At 44.1% G+C, this 23,419-nt stretch overlaps 3 protein-coding genes across 10 annotated transcripts in view; 1 reads left to right on the forward strand and 2 right to left on the reverse strand.

Annotated features, from left to right (window-relative positions):
- The window catches only part of apc (APC regulator of WNT signaling pathway), a 30,767-nt gene extending 26,499 nt beyond the window's left edge, over positions 1–4,268 (reverse strand). For all 5 annotated transcript variants that reach the window (XM_082540252.1, XM_082540255.1, XM_082540251.1 and 2 more), the window contains exon 1: positions 4,022–4,268. The gene's annotated coding sequence lies outside the window, so the exon portion shown is untranslated. The remainder of the gene's footprint in view (positions 1–4,021) is intronic.
- A 3,067-nt stretch (positions 4,269–7,335) lies between these two features.
- Positions 7,336–16,837, forward strand: fktn (fukutin). 4 transcript variants are annotated; one of them, XM_082541247.1, is made up of 10 exons: positions 7,336–7,588; positions 8,439–8,513; positions 8,920–9,120; positions 9,217–9,363; positions 9,440–9,570; positions 9,659–9,791; positions 9,911–10,040; positions 12,005–12,138; positions 16,270–16,394; positions 16,534–16,837. In XM_082541247.1, the coding sequence occupies exons 1-10, from the start codon at positions 7,487–7,489 to the stop codon at positions 16,745–16,747; spliced, it is 1,392 nt and encodes a 463-aa protein (XP_082397373.1). In that variant the 5' UTR covers positions 7,336–7,486; the 3' UTR covers positions 16,748–16,837. The 4 variants fall into 4 exon arrangements, with proteins under 4 accessions (XP_082397373.1, XP_082397375.1, XP_082397374.1 ...); XM_082541249.1 differs by having other exon boundaries at positions 8,923–9,120; XM_082541248.1 differs by having other exon boundaries at positions 8,442–8,513.
- Positions 16,838–17,003: 166 nt separating this feature from the next.
- On the reverse strand, positions 17,004–18,483 carry ufc1 (ubiquitin-fold modifier conjugating enzyme 1). The gene has a single exon (XM_082541251.1). It carries the CDS (start codon positions 18,341–18,343, stop codon positions 17,828–17,830), a length of 516 nt encoding a protein of 171 aa, XP_082397377.1. The 5' UTR covers positions 18,344–18,483; the 3' UTR covers positions 17,004–17,827.
- Positions 18,484–23,419: the final 4,936 nt, after the last annotated feature.

Here is a 23,419-nt window from a genome sequence, read left to right on the forward strand (position 1 = left end):
AAGCGGTGCGTGTTTGTAGCTTAGCAAAGTCGTACTAAAACATTTGACAGATTTTCGAGCGCCGTGTACCACATAAAATAGTTTCGAGGTCAGTAAACACAACCAGAATTCATACATAAGGCACACGGGATTATAAGGGGCACTGTCGATTTTCAGAAAAATCACAGGATTGATTTTAAGTGTGCCGTATTTTCCAAAAAACACTATAATAACGACGGCCTGCAAGCATCCTCTACCAAAAATAGTGCTTTGTTGTGTATTCGACGGACGAAAGCTAAACCAGTTCCACACCACTGACGTTGCAGCATTTTTACAAACCAATTCTGGTTCATCCGTTTCATTCAACGATCCGCTTTCGCCCTTCTCGTTCTTTGCCGCCGGCATGCTTTTTCCGTCATGTGCGTATGAAATCAAAGGTATTGCGCATGCGCGTTTTACCCATATTCTTTCGCGATATTTCATTTTCTTATCGTTGCCCAACATTATACCAGTATTACCGTGAATGGTATGATATGGCCCAGCCCTAGTGGGAATCATCGGACACCCAATAATATATGATTGAGTGTCCAATGATATTGCGATTTTTAACTCTTTGTGACATGCTGAGTATTGCAATAACCTATATTATAATTTCTCACCTTTTTCAATTGCAAATTATGTCCTCAAAGTTAGTCCAGCACAGCAACACCCACTGAGACCTAGGGCTGCTCAATTAATCGAATTTTAATCACGATTACGATCTGGGCTTTCAACGATCATTAAAAATGACTGAGCCGATTATTAGCCCCTCCCTCATTTATCCGCGACACCTTAAAGGCCGGTCCGTGAAAATATTGTCGGGCATAAACCAGTCCGTGGCGCAAAAAAGGGTGGAGACCGCTGATTAAGAGGACCCGAGGGAAGCTCGGAAAGCTAAGCAGAAGTTATTTGGAGAGTGACTGCCGTTGGTTGAAAAGAGTTTAAAAAAAAAAAAACTTCAGTGGTGTTGCACACCATTTTATATTATTTTTTTAAAGTCATTGTTAACCCTTTAAAGCCGGTCAGAGCAGCACGCTCCGTTTTGCATAACTATTTTTAAATCCCTGTAGAACCTGAACCGTGTAAGCTAGCGCAATAATTTGTTTTGCATATGAAACCGGAGGAGTTGTACTTACATCTTATGCCATCAGCTTGTCCTCGGTCACGGTTTTGTTCCACATATAGCTTTGCAAAAATTGCATAAAAAGCGCTTGCAGGAACAAAAGCATAATATTCCAGAAACACGCTTTGCCGTTCCTATCAGCTGTTCGTAACACTTCCCACAGTGAAATGATGCACCTGCTGTTTTCTTTGCAAATTTGCATCATAGGATTGTTTTTTGTTTTTCCTGCAGTATATAAAAATTGCTGTATCTCCAAAATAAAACTATGAAGACACTCAAAATAAATTTCCTGTGGTGGGAAACTATTTTTTGCAACTTTATTGTATTTAAAGTTTTGAGGGATAAGCCTCTTAAACTTCTCCAAGTAGAAATATATGTAAACAAAACAAAAGCGATTTTCAATTTTTTTTGTAGTTTATTGCACTTTTTTGAATTTTATGTAATTACTATGCACTTAATGCATACATATTATTAAAATATGGGCTATAACAGTTGTATTGATGTATAGCAACTTGAAATGCTCCCACAAATGGCACTACAGCATGTAAAAAAAAAAAAATAAAAATAATATAAGCTCTGGTGGACTTGGTTCTATAGTAGGTCTTAAAGGGTTAAATAAATATCGTCAAATAATCGTGATCTCAATTTCAGTGAAAATAATCGTGATTATCATTTTTGCCATAATCGAGCAGCCCTACTGAGACCTGACATAAATGTTGCCATAAGACACAGCCAGTCTGCTATTGGCATACAGTCTGTTTGTGATAATACAGTTAACTGTGATAAATCAGTGAAAAATCACATGTTGTTGTCTACATAGACACAAATTCACATTTTGCTATTACATTTGCACTCAGCAGCTTTCCTGTTCTTTAGAAATATACCTGAATACAACAGTTTGTTGTGTTGTTGTTGTTGTTGTGCTTGGTGATAAAGACTCATGTTGAATCAGAGGAATCAGCTTTAAAGTAAAAGCTGCAGGTCTAATTAAAGAAATACAAACATGAAACACCAGTTTAGAGTGTTAAGGACTGCATTGGTAACATGTGCCCGTGTCATTTTGTAGTACCGGAAGGACCCCAATAATCCAATGCTTAAAATGTGGAAAGCAAGAATGATTGAACGTTGCTTGCGAAAAGACACTGGGAAGGTTACATCATGTGACTGAAGCTTCGGTGGAACAATGGGACAGTTTTTGCACCTACATGTCTACCTGACTTGGACGAGATGCCACTGATGTTAAAACCTCAGTGTATTTTTCTTTTCTTTTGTTTTTTTCAGTTCTTTGTTTGTTTGCTTCTTTTTTTGGTTTTTGTATTTTTGTATTTGTTGTTATATTTTTGTGTTTGCTGTTATAAAATGCAAAATCTAATAAATACTTGAATTATTTTAAAAAAGGAAATACAAACTTGAAGATTAATTATAACTTTATAATATTGATAATCAAGTGTCTTTTTTAGGTTACATTAATCACATGACTAAGAATACTCTGAGTAGAAACACTTTTGTTATTAGTATTAGTATTTTGTTCGTATATTCTTCTCTGGGGACCACGGGTTTGTAGAAAATGTGGGCAGGATGAAGTAATAGCCACAAACACACCTGACCTGGCATCTGTGGCGTGTGTTACAGTTGTCAGTGACAACTTGTCACACTCAATTTATTAAGTTTAGCTTCACGAATAGTATAATTTTCTCTTTACAAAACATTTCTGTGCATACAAAAAACTAAAACTACACGACCACCCCTCACTTGTAAAACCTTACTTTATAAATTGTGCGTAAATAATCACTATTTAATCTAGTTTAGATACATGTATTTGGAAAACTGTTTCACGTGTGGTCAAATTATTTCGTACGTGTGTGAATGGGAACACGCATTTGTGAGTTCTATTCAATTCACTTCAATTTTATTTTTATAGCGCCATATCACATCAACAGTCCCCTCAAGGCACTTTATATTGTACAGTAGCTCTTACAATAATAGATACAGAGAAAAACCCAACAACCATAAAAGTTACACACAAATCACGGCACATATTTGTAAATCTTAGTTTACGCTTGTGGATGTAAGATAATCTCTCCATAGAAATCAGCTTGGATCTCTGACTTCACGAGGTATATCATAAAACCAGCTGTGCAGTCCCTGAGTGTGGCCGTGGTCTGTGAGGACGATCGGCTCCACTTTCTGGAATCACAGCTGCTCCTCAGAGAAAAATTTTAAGTATATTTGTGGAGGCACCATGCTCCGTAAAAATCCTCTAATCAAGACAACTGATCTCAATCAGGTGACACAGGTGCTTTTCACAGGTTATGAATACACACAAAACATCAGAACACCTCTGCCTGCTCAGTCCTCAACGTGACACAACTACACCCAGAACTGCAGTATGACAGTCAGAGTACACAACGAATATATACAGAACTGCAGTATTACTGCCACAGTACACAGAGCACACACAGATTCGGTACTGTTGTCAAAGTACACAAAGAACTGCACTACTGTTCTTAGAGTACACACAGAGCTGCATTATGTGTGTACAGTGACAGTCTGAGCTGTCAGCAGTACTGCAGTAGTGCTTCTGGGACTTTTCGGTACTGCACTACTCGCGGTACTGTAATATCTACAGTACTTGCCATTTGTCCTGACAATAGCAGTTAGCCGTTAGCTGACCCGGCTAACTGAGCCCGCTCCTTCACCTATCAGTACCGGAACCTGTCCGGATCAGATGCCCCTCCGCCGGTCACATAAACAGCATTTCTGCCCTGGTGTCCCGATAAACCGGAGACCGGTAGCAACACGTCCTGGGAGTGTCCACAAACAAACAGTCTGTCCAAACAAACAGTTAGCACGGAGCTAGCACGGCTCGGCCGCTCTTACCGTCCCGGTTTAAAGTCCACTTCAGGAGGCAGTCTCACGCTAACATCCCGGAGACCCGGAGAAAAGACCCGGGCCTTCAGGGGCGGCGGAGGCCGCTCATCGTCCGCTCAGAGCGGGAAAAGCAGAGTTACACAAAGTGGGCCAAGTTTGAACTTTGAGTCCTTTTTGTTATGGAGGAGCCGCGACCGCTGCCGCCGCCATCTTCTTTCTGTGTGTGTGTGTGTGTGTGTTACTCTGAGTGTGTGTGTGTGTGTGTGTGGGGGGGGGGGGTTGGCCCTCCTCCGCTGCACGTGTACTTTCCATCGCCTTCTCACTCAGGTGTTCTAGGATTCCGTGCTGAGGTTTGTATCGAAACGCTGCAGTGACCTCACCAGAGTCCACTAATTTTCACATGTTTTTAGAGTTGTGGTGTGATTTCTTGACAGTTTGGGTCATAATCATGTTGTCAGAAGCACAGCCTGTAAATAAACGATGCCTTTCTGAAGCTCGTTAAAGTTCTTCTTTGTAATTTTTTAGTTCAGTCCTTGTACCTGATCATTTTAACAGGAATGTTTTGGTTTGGTGACCCTCTGAACTCTGACCTCCAAATCATTCAAGCATAAAACGGCTCCTGACTCCAGGATTCCTTGTTGTGTCGACACATAACCAACAACTGAGCAAAGAACCAGTTTTAAGTTTTATCTTTAAGCCCTTTGTTACTACCTGCCTGCCACAAAAACACATTTGTTCCCACTTCTTTAGATGAACCTGTTAAAATTGGGAAAGCAAACGCAGTTTAACCGAAAAGTGATTAACAAAGAGCAGTTAGCTGAAACTTGGCGTATCTCAGCATAGTGTGCAGTGCGTCCTTAAAAATCTGAGAAAACTGAACAGAAGAAGAAGAAGTGTGAGACCTAAAAACACTACAGGATCTGAAAGTCCTTAAGAAAGAGGGAAAAATCAGCTACAGAAACCAAGGTCAACATTAACCGCGTCCCTAATAATGCAAACTTTAATCCAGGTGAGTTATAAAATCATCCTCTCACTGTACAGTTGTTGTGAATGAGTAAATTATCTCACAATTATTTTCTATAGAGACCAGAGCATTTTGTGTATCAGCTTGTAAACATGATTATTTTTGCTGTAAACATGATGGTGCTCACAGTGTTTATGAGCTCATCTGCTCAGGCTAGTCGTGATTACAAGTCTGACCAGACTGAAAAAACTAAAAGAACTGATATTTTTCTGTTTTAGTTCACTTGTTTTAGTCTGTATCCTGTACCTTAAGATAATTTTTGGCTCAATCAGCTATTTTAGTTTTGATTGAAAGTAGTTTTGGTTTGGAAATTTAATACCATAATTCCCTCCACACTCACCACCAAGCTGGAGCATCTGGGACTCAGCTCATCTATGTGTCAGTGGATCTCCAACTTCCTAACTGGCAGACCACAGGCAGTAAGGATGGGCGGACATGTCTCAGCCTCCACCACTCTCAGCACTGGAGCCCCCCAGGGGTGTGTTCTGAGCCCCCTGCTGTACTCTCTGTACACATATGACTGTGTGGCCACTACCAGCTCCACCACATCATCAAGTTTGCTGACGACACCGTCGTGCTGGGCCTGATCTCTGATAACAACGAGACGGCCTACCTGAAGGAGATTAGGAATCTGGAGAACTGGTGCCAGAGGAACAACCTCCTTCTAAACGTCAGTAAGACAAAGGAGCTGATAGTGGACTTCAGCACTAAGCAGGAGAGGAACTACCAGACCCCCGTCATCAACGAGTGCCCAGTGGAGAGAGTGGACAGCTTCAAATACCTCGGAGTTCACATCACACAGGACCTGTCATGGTCCTGTCACATCAACACCGTGGTGAAAAAGGCCCGACAGCGTCTCTACCACCTCAGACGCTTGAGAGACTTCCAACTGCCCTCCAAGGTGCTCAGGAACTTTTACTCGTGCACCATAGAGAGCATCCTGGCGGGAAACATCTTAACCTGGTTCGGGAACAGCACCATGCAGGACAGACGAGCTCTACAGAGGGTTGTGCGGTCAGCTGAGCGCACCATCCGCTCCGAGCTCCCTGATCTGCACTCAATCTACAGCAGGCGGTGCTGGACCAAGGCCAGGAAGATCGTGAAGGACCTCAGCCATCCCAACAACAGACTGTTCTCTCTGTTGAGGTCAGAAAGCGATTCCGCTGCCTGAAGACCAACACAGAGAGACTGAGGAGGAGCTTCTTCCCGCAGGCGATACGGTCTCTCAATCACACCACCACACAGTACTGACCCACACATACAGTTCTTACACACACACTGGACATTCTGGACATTGTTTTCACTTTCAGGTTCAAGGTTCTTTATTTGTCACATGCATAGTTATACAAGTATAACACACAGTGAAATGTAGCCTGACACGCTCCTCGACATGTGCAAAAATAGGGGGGGGGGGGGGTGTCTGTAGAGGAAGAACATTATATATATAGTATGTACATTGGGTGAATGTGCAGTAGTAGCAGCAAGCAGGTGAATTCTGTACATTAATAAGAATAGACATCTGACTATTTTACAGGATAGACAATATAAACATATTTAAAATTAAAGGAATTTGAAATGTACATTGTTCCTTGGTTTAGTGTCTGGAAGACTTAAATCATCACTTAAATCACTTAAATCACTTTAAGCATATTTGCACTGCACAAGACATAATGTGGATTGCACAACACTGGTCACTATATTCTTCATTTCCAGTTAATACTTGTACAGCTGCTGTTATTGTGTATATATTTATTTATTTATCTTTCTTCATACATTCTTATATAGTTCTATACTGTGTATTGTGTATTTTGTTGTACAGTTATTTTATTTTCAACTTTAATTTATATATTTTATCTTATTCTTTCCCAGTTAAATTTACCCTTCATTCTAAATTGTGTTGTACAGTTATTTCATTTTTAACCTTAATTTATATTTTATTCCTTCCTAGTTAAATTGACCCTTTTTAATTTTTCATATTTATTTCCTATCTTATTCATAGCCTTTTTCTTTTTAGGTCACGAGCAGTTGTCTAAGCATTTCACTGCATATCGTACTGTGTATGACTGTGTACGTGACAAATAAAATTTGAATTTGAAATTTAACGATTAAAAATCGATGCTGATAAATATTCAGTGTGTTGATGAAGAAAAATCATATTTTCATGCTATGTGGATAAAACAGTTTAAAACACCACAGCTGTCATATTTAATTCTTCATGTTTCCTTCAGGGAATCGACTATTTCAGCTTTTTTCCCTCTGAAAATCACAGCAGAAAGGTTTTGGGCTTTTACTGTGAAAGGCCGCGCAGGAAGTGAGCCCTTTTAAATATGGCGGCGGCCGCAGACGGCTTGGTGATTTTCGCGGTGCTCTGAGTATTTTCGTGCCGCTCCCTCGTGCCTCGAGCTCAGTTCTGGCGTCATGAGAAGCGCGGTGACGGGCCCCGTTTCCGGATGCTTCGTGTGAACCGGACGGCCGTGTTAGCGCTGCTCATCGTTAGCAGCTCCGTGTTCCTGCTATTCCAGCTGCACTACTACCGGAAGTACGTCAGCAAGGTGAGCCATAGCCGTGTAAACGCTTGTGTGATGCGAGAGGCTCCCAGTGTGACCTAATCTGAAGGTTTGTGATGTCACTAATGAACCATTAAAACTCAAAGCCCTCTGCCCTTTCAGAATATAATCCTAATCTGTGCACTAGCTGTTTCAGTTGCATTTGTGAAGTCAGGATTATAGGAACCACACCACGTCTCAAATTATAATTATGAGTTTAATGTTTTTGTGTCTGTGCAGAGCAGACACAGGTAAACACACCTGCACAAGTGACAGGTGAAAGGACAGCTTTTCAGTGGGGGTGGAGTCTACAGCAGCGCACAGTCTTCCTTAGGTAGAGTTTAGATGATGAACATAAAATGGGTCGTTCCTGAAGCTGCCGTACAGGTTTGTGTTCAGAGGCAGGTAAAGAGAGAAAGAGGCACACCTGAGATTCCTTCACTGCAGTAAGGTTAACTTTAGTTATAACAGCCTTGTAAATGCTATCAGGTATCTGTACCTGAACGTGAAGTTAAAATATTTTAGGTTAAATTCAGCCAATCAGGAAACATCTTCTGGCGAAGATGATCTTCATCATAATCATGCTGCCTATGTGTTCCATCTCACCTGTACGCTGACATTACCTGTGCATGAACATTACTCATGAAGAGATCCTGAATCATCTATGTGCTCGAATTACAGTAACCTTGTCACACGTGTGAGTATTTAACCCTCCATCAGGACATGTGACAGTCTTAAGGTTGATCTTTTAGCTACGACACCCCCAAGGTCCAGATAGGCAGCGTCAGCCTCTGAAGGTAAGTCATGCGGGAGCATGACCGTTGTGGTGACCCTGTTTTCTTCTATTCTCCTGCAGCAGCCTGGCTCTCACATCTTCCGCCCAGCAGGTCACCTGACTCCAGGCCACCTGACCGCTAGCCAAGTCCAATGGGTAAGTCAGATCTGATGCTAGCTGCTGTTAGCTTAACATCAATTGTTAGCAATTCAGATTTAAACTTTCACTTTGAAATGATCAAAATTACATCGTCACAAGGTAGAAAAACTGCATGCTGCTATGCCTGATGCAGCTCTCTATGTCTTTCCACTTGCACATGACGTTCCTCTCTTAAATAAAGGTGAAGAACTTTTCAAATACATTTAAAACAAATCTTACATCTTACATCTCGCTTCTCTTACACAAGATGTAGACGTGAGTCATGAAATTTGTACAATGTGTAAACTTGTATTGTGGCTCATAAAATTAGCTTGTTTTATACTTAATTGTTAAATGTTTTAACTCCTCCTTCCTGACCTGACCATGGTTACCACGGTAACAGTTGCTTTGTTCCTCCCTGCAGCAGGTGGTGAAGAAGTTTCTAGTGTTAGTGCAGCACTTCAAGCTGCCACTGTTCCTCACTGACACCGCCGTGCTGGCACTGCTCTCCCAGGATGCTTTGCGGCAGCGTGACCGGCTGGTGCGCGAACCGCACTGCAGCTTTCTGTGCACAGGCCGAGCCGTCACGTCATTCGCTCTGCAGGCCAACCAATGGAAGTATGATGTGAGTGACTTGTTTGTTGTCTTCAGAGCGTGAGAAAATGCAGAACTTGAGTTTAAATAAAGTTTTTAAAACTGTAATTGTTTGTTTGTCTGTCAGCCCGGCTTCCTATTGGCAGCTGAGCAGAAAGGCTTTGAGGTGATGGAGCTGCGGGGAGTGGACCCTCGACTCGCCAGCCTGGACACCCTATCAGGAGAGGACATTCCCCTGCACTTCTTGTTCCGCCTCCACAATCATGTCATTCAGGTGGATGTTGCCAGATGTCGTGACGATCTGATTCAGGTGACAAAACAGCTGACGATGTGACCTGTGCTCCTTGCAGGTGGTCTTCCTGTATGAGCGCAGCGGGAATTACCTGTGGCATGGAGCGCTGCGCCTCAAAGGGGACGCAGACCGAAGCTTTGCTGCCTTCAAAGTGCTCGACTATGGGCGCTACGCTGGAGCCTATGACAGGTGCTGACATCACATGACTACGTTATGTGTGTAAATGAGACAAAAAAACCGCACTAATGAACTTCCTGTAATGTGACGTCCTCTGCAGGCCGCAGCTCATCCTGACCGTCCTTGATGGCCTGGACGTTCGAGTCCCGCGAAACATTTCCCATTTTCTGGCCCAGCAGAAACACGCCCGCTTCCTAGAGTGCCGTTACCGTGATGCTCGCAATTTCCTGCAGGTCAGAATGAAAGCTTCTTTTTATTGTAAAAAGAGGGGAGAAAGAGGAAATGAAAAATATTATAAACAAATCTTTTTTTAAAACTTCCTTTTTCTCGTCATGCGACTACTTCTCTGCAGCTCTACCCTGACGACTCGTCTGCAGCGGCGGTGGATTTCCGGAGAAAAGCAAAGGCGTTGCTTCATTTGACGGCTCGAACGCTCACTCGCCTTGACGTTCCGTTCTGGCTCAGCAGCGGTACCTGCCTGGGTAACTCTACCTCCTGACTCATTTGTACAGTTTCAGCAAACTTTCATCCATCCATCCATCTTCTTCCGCTTATTCGGGGCCAAGTCGCAGGGGCAGCAGCGCAAACAGAGAAGCCCAGACCTCCCTCTCCTCAGCCACCTCCTCCAACTTCTCCGGGGGAACACCAAGGCGTTCCCAGGCCAGCCGTTAGATATAATCTCTCCAGTGTGTCTGCCCCCGGGCCTCCTCCTGGTGGGACATCCCCGGAACACCTCACCCAGGAGGCATCCTTGTCAGATGCCTGAACCATCTCAACTATCTCTTGAATGCGGAGGAGCAGCAGCGGCTCTACTCCGAGCCCCTCCCGGATGGCTGAACTTCCCACCCTATCTCTAGGGGAGAGGCCAGCCACCCTTCAGAGGAAGCCCATTTCTGCCGCTTGTGTCCGGGATCTCGTTCTTTCGGTAACTACCCACAGCTTGTGACCATAGGTGATGGTAGGGACGCAGATCAATCTCATAAATTGAGAGCTTCACTTTTACACTGAGCTCTCTCTTCACCACAACAGACCGGTACAGCGTCCACATCACTGCGGCCGCAGCACCAATCCGTCTGTCGATCTCCCGCTCCCTTCTCCCGTCACTCGTGAAGAAGACCCGAAATACTTAAACTCCTCCACTTGGGGCAGGAACTCGTCCCTGACTCGGAGTGGGCACTCCACCCTTTTCCAGTTGAGGACCGTAGCCTCAGATTTGGAGGTGCTGAATCTCATTCCCACCACTTCACACTCGGCTGTGAACCGTTCCAAGGCGTGCTGGAGGCCATCACCCGATGAATCCAACAGGACCACATCATCTGCAAAAAGCAGAGATGAGATCCTGAGACCACCCAAGCGAAAGCCTTCCGCCCCTTTGCTATGCCTAGAAATCCTGTTATGAACAGAATCGGTGACAAAGGGCAGCCCTGGCGGAGCCCATCACCCACCAGGAACAAGTCCGACTTCTTGCCTGCTATGCGGGCCAGGCTTCTGCAACGGTCGTATAAGGACTGTATGGCCTCTTTCACTTTGACATGATCAAAATTACATCGTCACAATGTAGAATAACTGCATGCTGCTATGCCTGATGCAGCTCAGTGGGATTAAGGAGGTCCTCGAAGTATTCCTTTCCATTGCCCGACAATATTCTCAGTCGAAGTCAGCAGCGCTCCACCCACACTATAGTCAGTGCAGGTACAGCACCGCCTTCCCCTCCTGAGTCGATGGTTTGCCATAATCTCTCTCTGCTTTTTTGTTGTTTTTTTAAGCAGGCTTTTATTTTGGCACTGGTTGATTTCCTGATTTCCTGTTATCAGTCATATTTGTGTTTGATTCTGGGAAACAAGAATCCCTCGAGGGCTACATCAGGAAGTGTGTCCACCACAGATTAGACATGCAGCGACCTCGCCATGGTGACCCTGGGTAAACCGCTGAAATCTCTCAAGTTCTTTTGGCGTTTTTTATTGTGAAACTTACACAGGTGTATGCAGCGCCTGTCGAGCACTAAGCAAGAGTGAGACTCGCATGACTGGACTAAAATAGAGCAGGTTACCGCCTCGGAGACAGCAAGTGAAACACAGAGGTCACTGTCACTTATAACTTTTACAACAGGTGTGTCAGGTATGCTGATGACTTCCTGCTTCAACGTCAGAACCTCTGACTGTAGGTTGTCTACCTGTTCCTGTTAAAACTCCTGTGGAGGAGCATGTAACCAGTGATTCACTCAGGTGTGCTACTATAGGGTCACACAGAGGTCAAACTGCTGTATGACATCCATAGTTTGTGCTGACATCACCTGTAATCAGGGTCACATGCCTTATTATCTGTGGTTTAAACATCCAGGTAAATCACATCTGAGGAAGTTGCACCTCAGTCAAAAAGACTAATTGATTCAGTGTGTGCAGGTAATCCCGTCCTCACACCTGTCTGTCTGTGTCACCTTCTCCAGGCTGGTTCAGGCAGTGCAGCATCATCTCATACAGCCGTGACGTCGACATTGGCATCTTCATCGCTGACTACAGGCCTGACATCATCGCAGCATTCACAGACGCCGGCCTGACGCTGAAACACAAGTTTGGAAAGGTCCAAAATCTTTATTTTTATCTTTTACTGTCTGAGTTTCTTCTTCTTTATTCTACTTCTAACACCAAAAACTTTTTCATGCTTCATCTTCAGTCACCAGCTTCAAACATCTACTGCAAAATCTGTCTTTTATTCTTACAACCTGTCTTATTGTGAAGTTTAGGGTGTGTTCCAAAAAGTACCTACTATCTCCTGTTCCTAACCTCTTTTCATCGATCTCAAGGAAAAGTGGGTAGGAGAATTACTGAGGACTTAGAAAAAGAGAAAAGTGGTGTGCTGAGGATTTGAACGAGCTCACACTCATTTCTTAACGTTGTGATGACGCATGTCCGCTATATTGACAATGTGTAAAAGATGGACTACAAAGCATGCGTTACTTCTCCACAACATGTTCTGTTGTTTTATGGGGGTAATGTAAACATTGAGAAAATCATTCATTTTTCATTAGAAAGGCTGGAATTTTAAAGAAGGAGGAACAGATTCACTAACTTCTTCATGCTGAGTGTTTAGAGGCGAGCCCACTTATTGCTCCTTGGTAAATGCTTCCATGAAACGGCAGAAATGACCTGAACTTGGCTGCTCTTTCTCAGCAGTGTTCACACAGCGAGTGACTTCTCTCTGCTGAATCTGTAACAGATAAAAGTGCACTATGCTGTTAAAACTACCAAGTGATGCACTTATACATACACCTGTCACAACTGGGACTTCTCATAATATAACGGTAAATAATGTTTGTCTTCTGAAATTCTCACCAGATGTCAGTAATAACCCATCCAAGCCACACATGGAAACATAGACGTCCATAAATTATGTGTAAAAACGAGAAGTGACACAGGGAAAAGTATTGAACATGTGAAGAGAGGGATGTGTAAAAAGGCAGGGAGATTCAAGACAGCAGCTAAAATCTATCAGTGATTATAAGTCAATCCTGCCACTTAGTGCAAATTAATATCAGCTCAATCAGTCCTGAATGATGGCTAATAAAAGGTGCCCAATTATCAAGTTGTCACACAGAAACATCTCATGACGGGTAAAACCAGTGAGGTCTCCCAAGACCATCATAACCTTATTGTTGCAAAAACATACTGATGAATTTCTAAAAATAACAGTTCCATTGAGTACTGTTGGGCCCAATGTCCGGAAATGGAAAGAACATAATTTCACCATAAACCGGCCGCGACCAGGTGCTCCCTGCAAGATTTCAGACAGGGGAGTGAAAAAAAAAAAATCAGAATCAGAAGAGTTGTTCAAGAGCCAAGGGGCTCCTGTGCAGAGCTACAGAAAGACCTGAATCAGCAGGTATGATTGTTTCAAAGAAAACGATAAGTAATGCACTAATACGCTGTGGCGCATATAAACGCTCAACATGGAAGACTCCATTGCTGACTCCATCTTGAAGCTTGGTCCAGATGGCATCAGCTCGGCAGACTGCTTCTCAAGTCCAATGCAGGATAACTCAATACATCTTTAGCCTGAGCCTGAAGCTTGGTAGAATGCCACAGCTGTGGAAAACATCTTGTGTGGTGTCAGTTTCCAAGAGGCCACAGCCAAAGGACTTCAACAGCTATAGGCCGGTGGCTCTGACATCACATCTGACAAAGATCCTGGAGAGGCTAGTCCTTGCTCATCTTCAGCTGCAAGTGAGCTCACTGCTGGACCCACTCCAGTTCACTTATCGCCCCAACCGGTCAACAGATGATGCCATCGCCACCACCCTACATCTGGCTCTCACTCACCTGGACAATAAGGGCATGTATGTATGAATGCTGTTCATAGATTTCACTTCAGCATTCAACACAATCATTCCTCAACACCTGACTGGAAAACTGAGCCTGCTGGACCTGAACACTTCGTTCTGCCACTGGATCCTGGACTTTCTCATGGAGAGGCCTCAGACAGTCCAGATCAGTAACTGCATCTCCATCACCACCACAATGAGCACTAGAGCCCCTCGGGGCTGTGTGCTCATCCCACTGCTGTTCACTTTGCTGACTCACGACTGTACAGCAATGCACAGTTCAAACCAAATCGTCAGTTTCGCTGATGACAGGACTGTGGTGGGTCTCATCAGCAAAAGCAATGAGTCAGCATACAGAGAGGAGGTGCAGAAGCTAACGGACTGTTGCAGAGTCAACAACCTGTCTCTGAACGTGGACAAAACAAAAGAGATAATTGTCGACTTCAGGAGAGCATGGTGAGATCACTGTCCACTTAACATCAATGAATCCTCTCTGGAGGTTGTCAAGAGCACCAAATTCCTTAGTGTTCACCTGGCGGAGACCCTCTCCTGGTCCCTCATCACCAGCTCCATAACTACCTCCATTACACTCAGTGACTGGACTGACACACACATACCTTCACACACGTCACTACATTACCTGCACAATGGCATATGCAGACACACCTCACACACCTTCATACATCAATTACATGCATAGGTTGTTGCTTTTGCTTTTTTGCACAGTGCTCAGTCTTTTTGCACAACCCACTGTCTATTGCACTGTCTTGTATCTGTATCATTCTGTTCTGTCTGGTGTTGCACTGTTTTTTGCAGTTTTTCACACTTGCACTTTATGTAGTCCTGGTTTGATTTTACTCCAAGATCATGTGGCACCATGATCTTGGAGGAACGCTGTCTCGCGTCACTGTGTACTGTACCACTGCACATGCTTGAAATGACAGTAAAGCCACTTGACTTGATTTGACTTGATATTTTTATCTAAATAATCTAAATCTCTTTATTTATTCCTGGCCTATCTGCTTTTCTGCTGTAACAATGAATTTTCCATCTCTGGGACTAATAAAGTCTATCTTATGTCTGGTCAGATGAGTCCAAAATTAAACTCTTTGGATGCCATAATGCGTTTTAACATCATCGTACGTTTGGAGGTCAAAGAGAACTATATATCACCCCCAGAACACTAATATAGATGTTTGGAGTTGGGAACATCGTGGTGTGGGGCTCCTTTTCAGCATACAGCACTGACAGACTTCATATAACTGAAGGAAGGATGAATGGAAAAATGTACAGAGAAATTCCTGATAAAAATCTGCTGCCATCTACCAGGATGATGAAGATGAAACGAGACGAAAGAAAACTCTCAGCTGGTGTCAGAGATAGGAAATAAAGCTGCTGGATCAGCTGACCTCAACCAACTGAAAAGAACTCAAGGTCAAAGTTCATAGACGGGACCCACGGAACCTTCAGGGTTTGAAGACTGTTTGTGTGGAAGAATGGACCAAAATCACACCCGAGCAATGCTGCGACTAGTTTCTCCATACAGGAGAAGCTGAATATGAAGCTGTGATCACCAACAAAGGCTTTGTATAAAGTATTAATCCAATTTCAGTGAGTGTCTTCATTTATTTTCTCTGTGTCATTTATCATTATTACACATATTTATGGACATCTATGGTTTGATTCCTTTGCATGTGTGGATTGGATGGGTTATCACTCACATCTGGTGAGAATTTAATATCAATCGCACCTTCAGAAATATATTTACTTTGAACTTACTTAAATTACTTATTTTACCCTCTGTATATTTATTTTGTTTCCTCCAGCCTGTTAAGGATTTCTGTAAAATTCCCTCCATCGTAACCGATCCCAGTTGACCTGAAGTAAACATGAATCCTAAAGACTGTAATACAACAGTGATCATACAGAGCCTTAAACACTCTTTGATCATTTATTATAAATCATAATCTTGAACTCACTGTTCTACTTTCTTCATGCAGCAACAACATCAAATTTATATTCCAGCAGCTTGATGTTCAGAGTTTAGCTGTGAATTTAACAGCTGCTGATAAAAACTATAAATATATCCACAGGTTATGGATAAAATGGAAAATGCAGTTAGAAGGAACATCAAAATCGATCCCACCCACTTCGATTATGTCAGTGTTTTCATAAATGGTTGGATGGTTGTTTGCAGTGAATTATAGGACACATTTTCTCCTCTCCTTTCGTAGAGGATGCTAGTGTTTGGAGTCATGTCTCTTAGTGAGGAAACTTTCACAGAAACATGGACTTTTGGAATGCACCCATAGTTACCTTTATTCTGAAATCATTTTATTGTGAAGTTTAGTTTTCTGTCTTTTATTCTGAAAGCGGGTGTTTTATTGTAAAAGGTGGAGGACAGTCTGGAGCTGTCATTTCTGATTGAAGATGTGAAGCTGGACATTTTTTTCTTCTACGACAACGGTGATATCATGTGGAATGGCGGGACGCAGGCAAAGAGTGGCAGGAAGTTCAAGTAAAATCCTTTCACCTTAAATATTTGTACAGACGGCGTAATCGTCATGTCGTTTATTGCTACGTAAAGTCATTACCATCTGTCAGGTCACTTTGTCAACCCTGCCGCAGGTTAAAATTTTTTTTCTTCTTATCTCCAGGTACATCTTTCCACGCTTCTCGCTGTGCTGGGCGGAGCTTCTTGAGCTGAAAGTGCGTGTTCCATGTGAGACGCTTGACTACGTGACAGCAAACTATGGCGCCTCCTGGAACATCCCACTGAGGGTCTGGGACTGGAAATCATCACCAAGCAATGTGCAAGCGAACGGGGTGTGGCCTGTGGCAGAGTGGGCAGAGCTTATCCAGGTGTACTGACTGATATTTTATTATCAGCCATCAGTCAGCTGATCGGGACCACACACACGATTCTGTTGTTGAAACAAACTAATAAAAGTTTTGTTTAAATTGTGTCTCCTTTTGTTTAGAACGTGACTTACTGTAACAGGATGTGATGAAATCAGTAACATCCCTATTTATATGGCCCATTAAACAAATGTCCTAGTGATTTAAATTTGACATCGTACACAGCTGCAAACATTTGTAAATATTTTGCAAACAATACAACCAGCAGGAAATCTAAATATTATTTATTGTTTAGGGACAGATTGGTGTGTCACTGTTTACATCCAGACTACCAGACTTCATTCATATATTACGTGTTTTTACTCGTGATCAAACTAACAGAACGTCTGCAGTCTGATCATTAGGTGTCTTCTCCCCATCAGACTCCATTCAAAGTCCCACCGTTTATACTCTTCCTTGTGATGCAAAAAAAAAAAATTAACATTATTTTATTAGATCAATAATACTTTTGCCTCCAGGCTTTGACAGTTATGTTAAATAATCTAGATCAACTCTCCACGACTAAATTCATCTTCTCACTTTTTACTTCTTTACTGAGCAAAAAAAGCCAGAAGCCATTCATTTTAGCACCATTTTTATCATTTCTTGTGGCGCAATAAAAATATCAACATCATAAATTTGTTACGAGGGGCCACCTCTCCACCAGGTTCCATTGATTTTTCCCCACTATCTTTCAGTGGGCTGAAGTTATTTTACGGTAAATCTCAATTTATTATATCAACACATTTCTACCTTTTATTATTACCAATCTGTGGGTCATCTCGCCACCAGACTCCATTCATATTCTCATGAGCTTTACTCATTTAGTCTTACTACTGAAAAATAATAGCCAGATGCCAGTGCGATCTCCCAATCAGACTCAATTCTCTCTGTGCCCATTTTTACTTGAACAGCGTCAGTTACAGATCAGTGATGACTAACAGAGTCAACGTCATTTCCAAACCAGACTCCATTCATTTTAACACAGTTTTTACTCTCCTAGTTTCAGTCTTTCAGCCCCGCTTCCGGTCCGGTCCGGCTTTCCGTCTGATGTCACTCCGCCGCCGGTTCGGCCTGCCCCTCCTTGTGGACTACGATGCCCTTGCTGATAAGGTCCGGAATCTCCACGGCGAGCCACGGTCCGAGTCCGAGCGCCATGAGGTGCGCGAGCCCGAACCGCGGCGCGTTCCGGGCCCAGAGCGGCGCAAAGTGTTCGGTGAGGCAGATTTTCCCGCCGCGGTACATTTTGGCGGTCTTCCCGTCCAGCTCCGGAACTGCCACCTCAGGTGCGGTGTCCGGGTACGTCACAGGGATATCGAACTCTAGCCGGAACTCGTAGCGCAGCAGCTCGTGGATGTACCAGCACGTGCCAGTCCAGCGCGTGCCGTCAGCGTTGGATTCGAGGCGGAACCAGTCGTTGTCGGCCGCCTTGTTCTGCTCCACGAAGCGGATCAGCGCCTGGTACTCCTCCTTCAGCCGCTGCGGCCACAGCGCGCGGTCTCGCGGCCCCGCGTGCGTCTTCAGCAGCGGGATCTGCGAAACGGCCTTGCGCGTGGCCTCGTCCGCCATGATGCGCAGGAGAGTTAATGGGTATGACTTTAGTTCGGTTCGGTCCGGACCCCTCAGGTGTGCTCTGAGGACTGACGTGGACTTCACCGGGAGCGGATCCGGCCAACAACTTCCGCTTCCGGGTTTTCAAAACAAAAGCCTCAGTTTGTTCCCTTTTTTTTTTTTACCTTCAAAGTTTATAACAGGCATGTGACAAACAGCAACACTGCCCACCTGAGCAGCAACAGATCCGTCACAGGTATAAATTATTATGAGTTTGTACAGCTTTACACAAAAAACTGATCTATAATCAATCGATAACTAGTGACGCCAGATGATCGAACAGAAAAATTGATTACTGTTAATGATTACCATATAGTTTAAAATACAGGCACCTGATGAGTCATGCAGGTTATTTAAGTTGAACACTGACAGTCCTGCTGGTATACATACAGGTGCCATTAGTTCGAGTAATCCCATCCTCTGGTTGGATGAGGATGTGCCGATGTTTTCCTCCTTCCATGTGAACCCCCAGGGGGACCAGCCTGAAGCTGAAAAGGAGGAGGATTTCATTTTTAACCTAAACATTAACTCTGCAGTCAGCAAGACAATCTCCATGCCTCCTCAGGCTGGCATCCTTTCCCTCAGGCAGAGAGAGTCGCACTAAGCATGTGCAGTTCTCCATCAAGAACCGCAAGTTCAACGATTATCCATCCATCCATCCATCTATCTTCTTCCGCTTATCCGGGGAAGGGTCACAGGGGCAGCAGCGCAAGCAGAGAAGCCCAGACCTCCCTCTCCTCAGCCACCTCCTCCAACTTCTCCGGGGGAACACCAAGGTGTTCCCAGGCCAGCCGTTAGATATAATCTCTCCAGTGTGTCTGCCCCCGGGCCTCCTCCTGGTGGGACATCCCCGGAACACCTCACCCAGGAGGCATCCTTGTCAGATGCCTGAACCATCTCAACTATCTCTTGAATGCGGAGGAGCAGCAGCGGCTCTACTCCGAGCCCCTCCCGGATGGCTGAACTTCCCACCCTATCTCTAGGGGAGAGGCCAGCCACCCTTCGGAGGAAGCCCATTTCTGCCGCTTGTGTCCGGGATCTCGTTCTTTCGGTAACTACCCACAGCTCATGAAAATAGGTGAGGGTAGGGACGTAGGTCAACTGGTAAACTGAGAGCTTTGTTTTTACGCTCAGCTCTCTCTTCACCACAACAGACCGGGGCAGCGTCCGCATCACTGCAGCTGCAGCACCAATCCGTCTGTCGATCTCCCGCTCCCTTCTCCCATCACTCGTGAACAAGACCCTGGGATACTTAAACTCCTCCACTTGGGGCAGGAACTCGTCCCTGACCCGAAGGGGGCACTCCACCCTTTTCCGGCTGAGGACCATGGCCTCAGATTTGGAGGTGCTGATTCTCATTCCCCCCCGCTTCACACTCGACTGCGAACCGTTCCAAGGCAAGCTGGAGGCCATCACCCGATGAAGCCAACAGAAGCACATCATCCAGAGGTTCAACAATTACTGTTTGTTAATGTTGATAAAGGTTGAAATCAGATATTAAAATGGCTGACCCCAGCTTAAATGATACTACTGGGAATCCTGATGTGCAGTAGCTGGAAAAGGTGTGTGGCCATCACATGCGGAGCAGAGCAGAATCCTGACCCTACCATCTAACTGAGTGCTGCACATTTCACTCTGACATCACTGTTTTTTTCTATGATTTGGGGTTGGCATGATTCAGACATGAAGCAGCAGAATGAACAGCTTCAGTGTTCCTCTGATTCACACACACACACTTTGACTGTGGTTGTGTCCAGGTTTGTGCGCTGAAGTTCACTGACACACCTTTACACAGGTAATACTGAGCTGAGGATGGAGATCTACCTGACAAGTTACAGCTGATGTCAGGTGTGTGCAGCTCTGAGGCCCCACACCTGCAGAAAAAATCTGGAATTAAAAACACTGTTTCAAAGACAGCATGCTGAGCAAATGTAAATAAAAACTAAATCCAATGATTTCTCATAAACCCTGCAAAAAAACTGCATCTCCACACTGAATCATGTTCCTAACTGTTGACATCTCATCAACTGACAACATGGCATCACGCCGCATCCTCAGACTGAAGAGGAAAGTGCTCAGGTCAAAGACTCTGTAATGGTTTCTGCAGCCACCATACTCCAGCAGACCAGAACAGGATGCTGCACCGCCCTCCCCTCCAGTAGCGGTTTTTGATACGGGCGACACAGGTGGTTGCCCGGTGCGGCATCGTGGTGGGGGCGGCATCCCGGGTATCGGCAAAAAAATTTTTTTTGCTCGTACTCATGCTGCCCCAACGTTAGCCAGCGCATATTGGGAATGGCATAGGCACCGATCGGCTTTCTATCGCCCATTTGCTGGGAGTAAGGACGCCCTTCGTTTGCGAGGTGCGCCTACTGCTTGCGGCACAGGGAGGAGAGGGCGGGGCGGCGGGGGATTCTCTGGCTGGCTGGAGCAGCATCTAATAACCTACCCGCAAAATAAAAACAAACCAACAAACACGAAAACACCAGACATTATGATACAGACTTATAATTTGCACCGATGTTTTTTCGAAATTCTGTATGCGAAAAGTGAGCGCCAGAGCCCTCGGTGCGCCTGCTCGCTGCTGAAGTCAAAGTAAACTTTATTGTCATCTCCGCTACATACAGTCCAGTATATAGAGAGACGAGACGACAAGGCTCCAGTTACAGCAGTGCAAGTAAACAAACAATAAATATAAGAAGAGTGAGAAAATAAATATACACTTTAGGACCAGGGGTAAAGGGATCAATAACAATTTATAATTTTTTTTCAGTTTGATAATTTAAAGTCTCACATACAACCTGTCGAAAGGGGAGGGGGGCCTGCTGCTTCCAAATAGAGCACATTTCATTTATAATGTTGTAAATCCAAGCCCATTATGTATTCATGATTTAAATCCTGGGTTGTGCGAAATCCCAGAAATACACCCCAGACAAAGCAAATCTGTGAACTAAGGTGTAGGTCTATTAGGTTATGTTGTGGTGATCCTCGGGTTGGGGGATTTGTGTTCATACTGGAGTGCAAAATTAAAACCAATGGAAGATGGATGAGAAAAGTTCAAAGCCATCAGGTCCTCAGTTTAGAAAAAATAGAAAAGAACAGGAGGAGAAATGAGCCAAAGATGCAGGTAAGCAGATGTGTCATTGGATAATGGCAGGTCATGTATCCTGAAACAATCAGAATCAGAATACTTTATTAATCCTTAAGGAAATTATGTGGGTTACAGTTGCTCCAAGAAGAAATGGTAAAAATAGCAACATTAACAGACTAAACTCCAAACAGTACATTATACAGATTTTACACAATTAAGAAATAGCACTAATATATGCAGATCACTCAATTATAAATATCAAGGATTAACAGAGGTGATTATAAATAAATATCAAGAAAATTGACAAGAATATTCCAGAGTAGAAAAGAACGTGTGGAAAAAGGATGTAACTATCCGGTTGTTCAGTCTGACGTCACTAGCCGTGTCTGGACCTACACTCCGCTGCAGGTCCATATATCAAACGATCACTATGGCATTACTGAGAGTTACAAACTGTCTAAAGTCTTTCATCTTTAATAAAATGATCAGCGTTCTGCTCTACCAGGTGTAACAATTGAGTTTAACATCCAGGCATCCATGAAAACGGAATTTATGACATTTAACGGAGTTAGAAGTTAGCAGGGAGTTAGCTCGCTAGCTTCTATCTAAATACAATATAGCATGTCCTGACTGCAGGGTTTTGGAAACAAATTAAAACGTACAGCTCTGTTATCACTTCCAACATAAATGAAGACAGAAAACTAAACAGCAGTGACGTTTGTAGGGTTACTGAAGTTGGGCTAGCTGGTGACCGCTAGGCTAGGGTTGCCAACCGTCCCTTAAAAAACGGAATCATCCCGTATTTAGAAACAAAAGTTCACGTCCCGTATTGAGCTAATAAGGGACGCACTTTATCCCGTAATACAGTGAGAATCAAAAGTAGTCTATAACTTTTAATGGAATTAACACTTTGTTTGAAAACATAATTCCCAGCCCCTCTCCTGCTTTGTGACCAATGTGCTGACAGCACACTTATGACAATGAGTATGACAAGTCAGATTATCGCTTATCTCATTGGTCGAGGAAAGGTCGCTTACGGAGAAAATACCGGCCAACAGGGAAACAAACGCCGACACTGCGGTGCAAGTCTCGGACGGCACACTGTGCCTCCATAAAATGAAGGTTATAACAGAAAATCTGTCGCTCTCTCTCTCTGTCTGTCTTTCACTCACACAGACACGCACACCGCCACCATCAACTTTGCTAAATTGCTAATGAAAAACATTAATAAGGCAGCTGTGATTGAGCAACAGTGTAGATCCAACTATTTTCACGGTTGTTATGGTCGTGATAATTTTGTGATGCCACATCGAAAAGGCTCGGATGAGCTTTCCAAAGTTCTACAAGTTGTGCCTCCATCGCTTGTGTCCAGATCACACGCTACACAGCCGTGCTGCTCCATCTTTTTCACCGACGTTTATGTGTTTGCGCGTGAGCAATGTGAGCGCCTGTGGTGACACCCTCACGAGCGATTGATGATCGGGAGCTGCTCGAGGTGTTAATCGCTTCTCGTTACCCCACGTATACTACACGATGCACGATGAAGGCCAAAATCGGGCCGATCACCAAATCGGTCGCACGACTCAAAAATCGGCTCAAAATGGGCCAAAAATCGCACAGTGTGAGCCCAGAATTAGAGCAGCAATGTTTGTTCGCTCAGAGAAAGAAAAAAAAGGCTGCAAAAGTACAGGGAGGAATGGGAAAAGGAAAACACCTGGCTGGAAAAGTGCACTATAAAGCGCACTGCACTGTGTGCTGGCGCACTTTTTCCATAGGCATGCTTCTAATGGTGGGCACATGAAGAACACGAGGGGCGTGAAAGCTCGGGGAACCCTTAACCAATTTCTTGTCCACCAGGCATGGCAGAAGCAGATATGGTATGTAAACACTGGTTTGTTTTTTTAAACCCTCTGGTTAAGGTTAATATGGGCATGTGCAGTGAA

This window comes from Aulonocara stuartgranti (assembly GCF_965226115.1).
Source record: "Aulonocara stuartgranti genome assembly, chromosome: 7".
NCBI classification, from domain to species: domain Eukaryota; kingdom Metazoa; phylum Chordata; class Actinopteri; order Cichliformes; family Cichlidae; genus Aulonocara; species Aulonocara stuartgranti.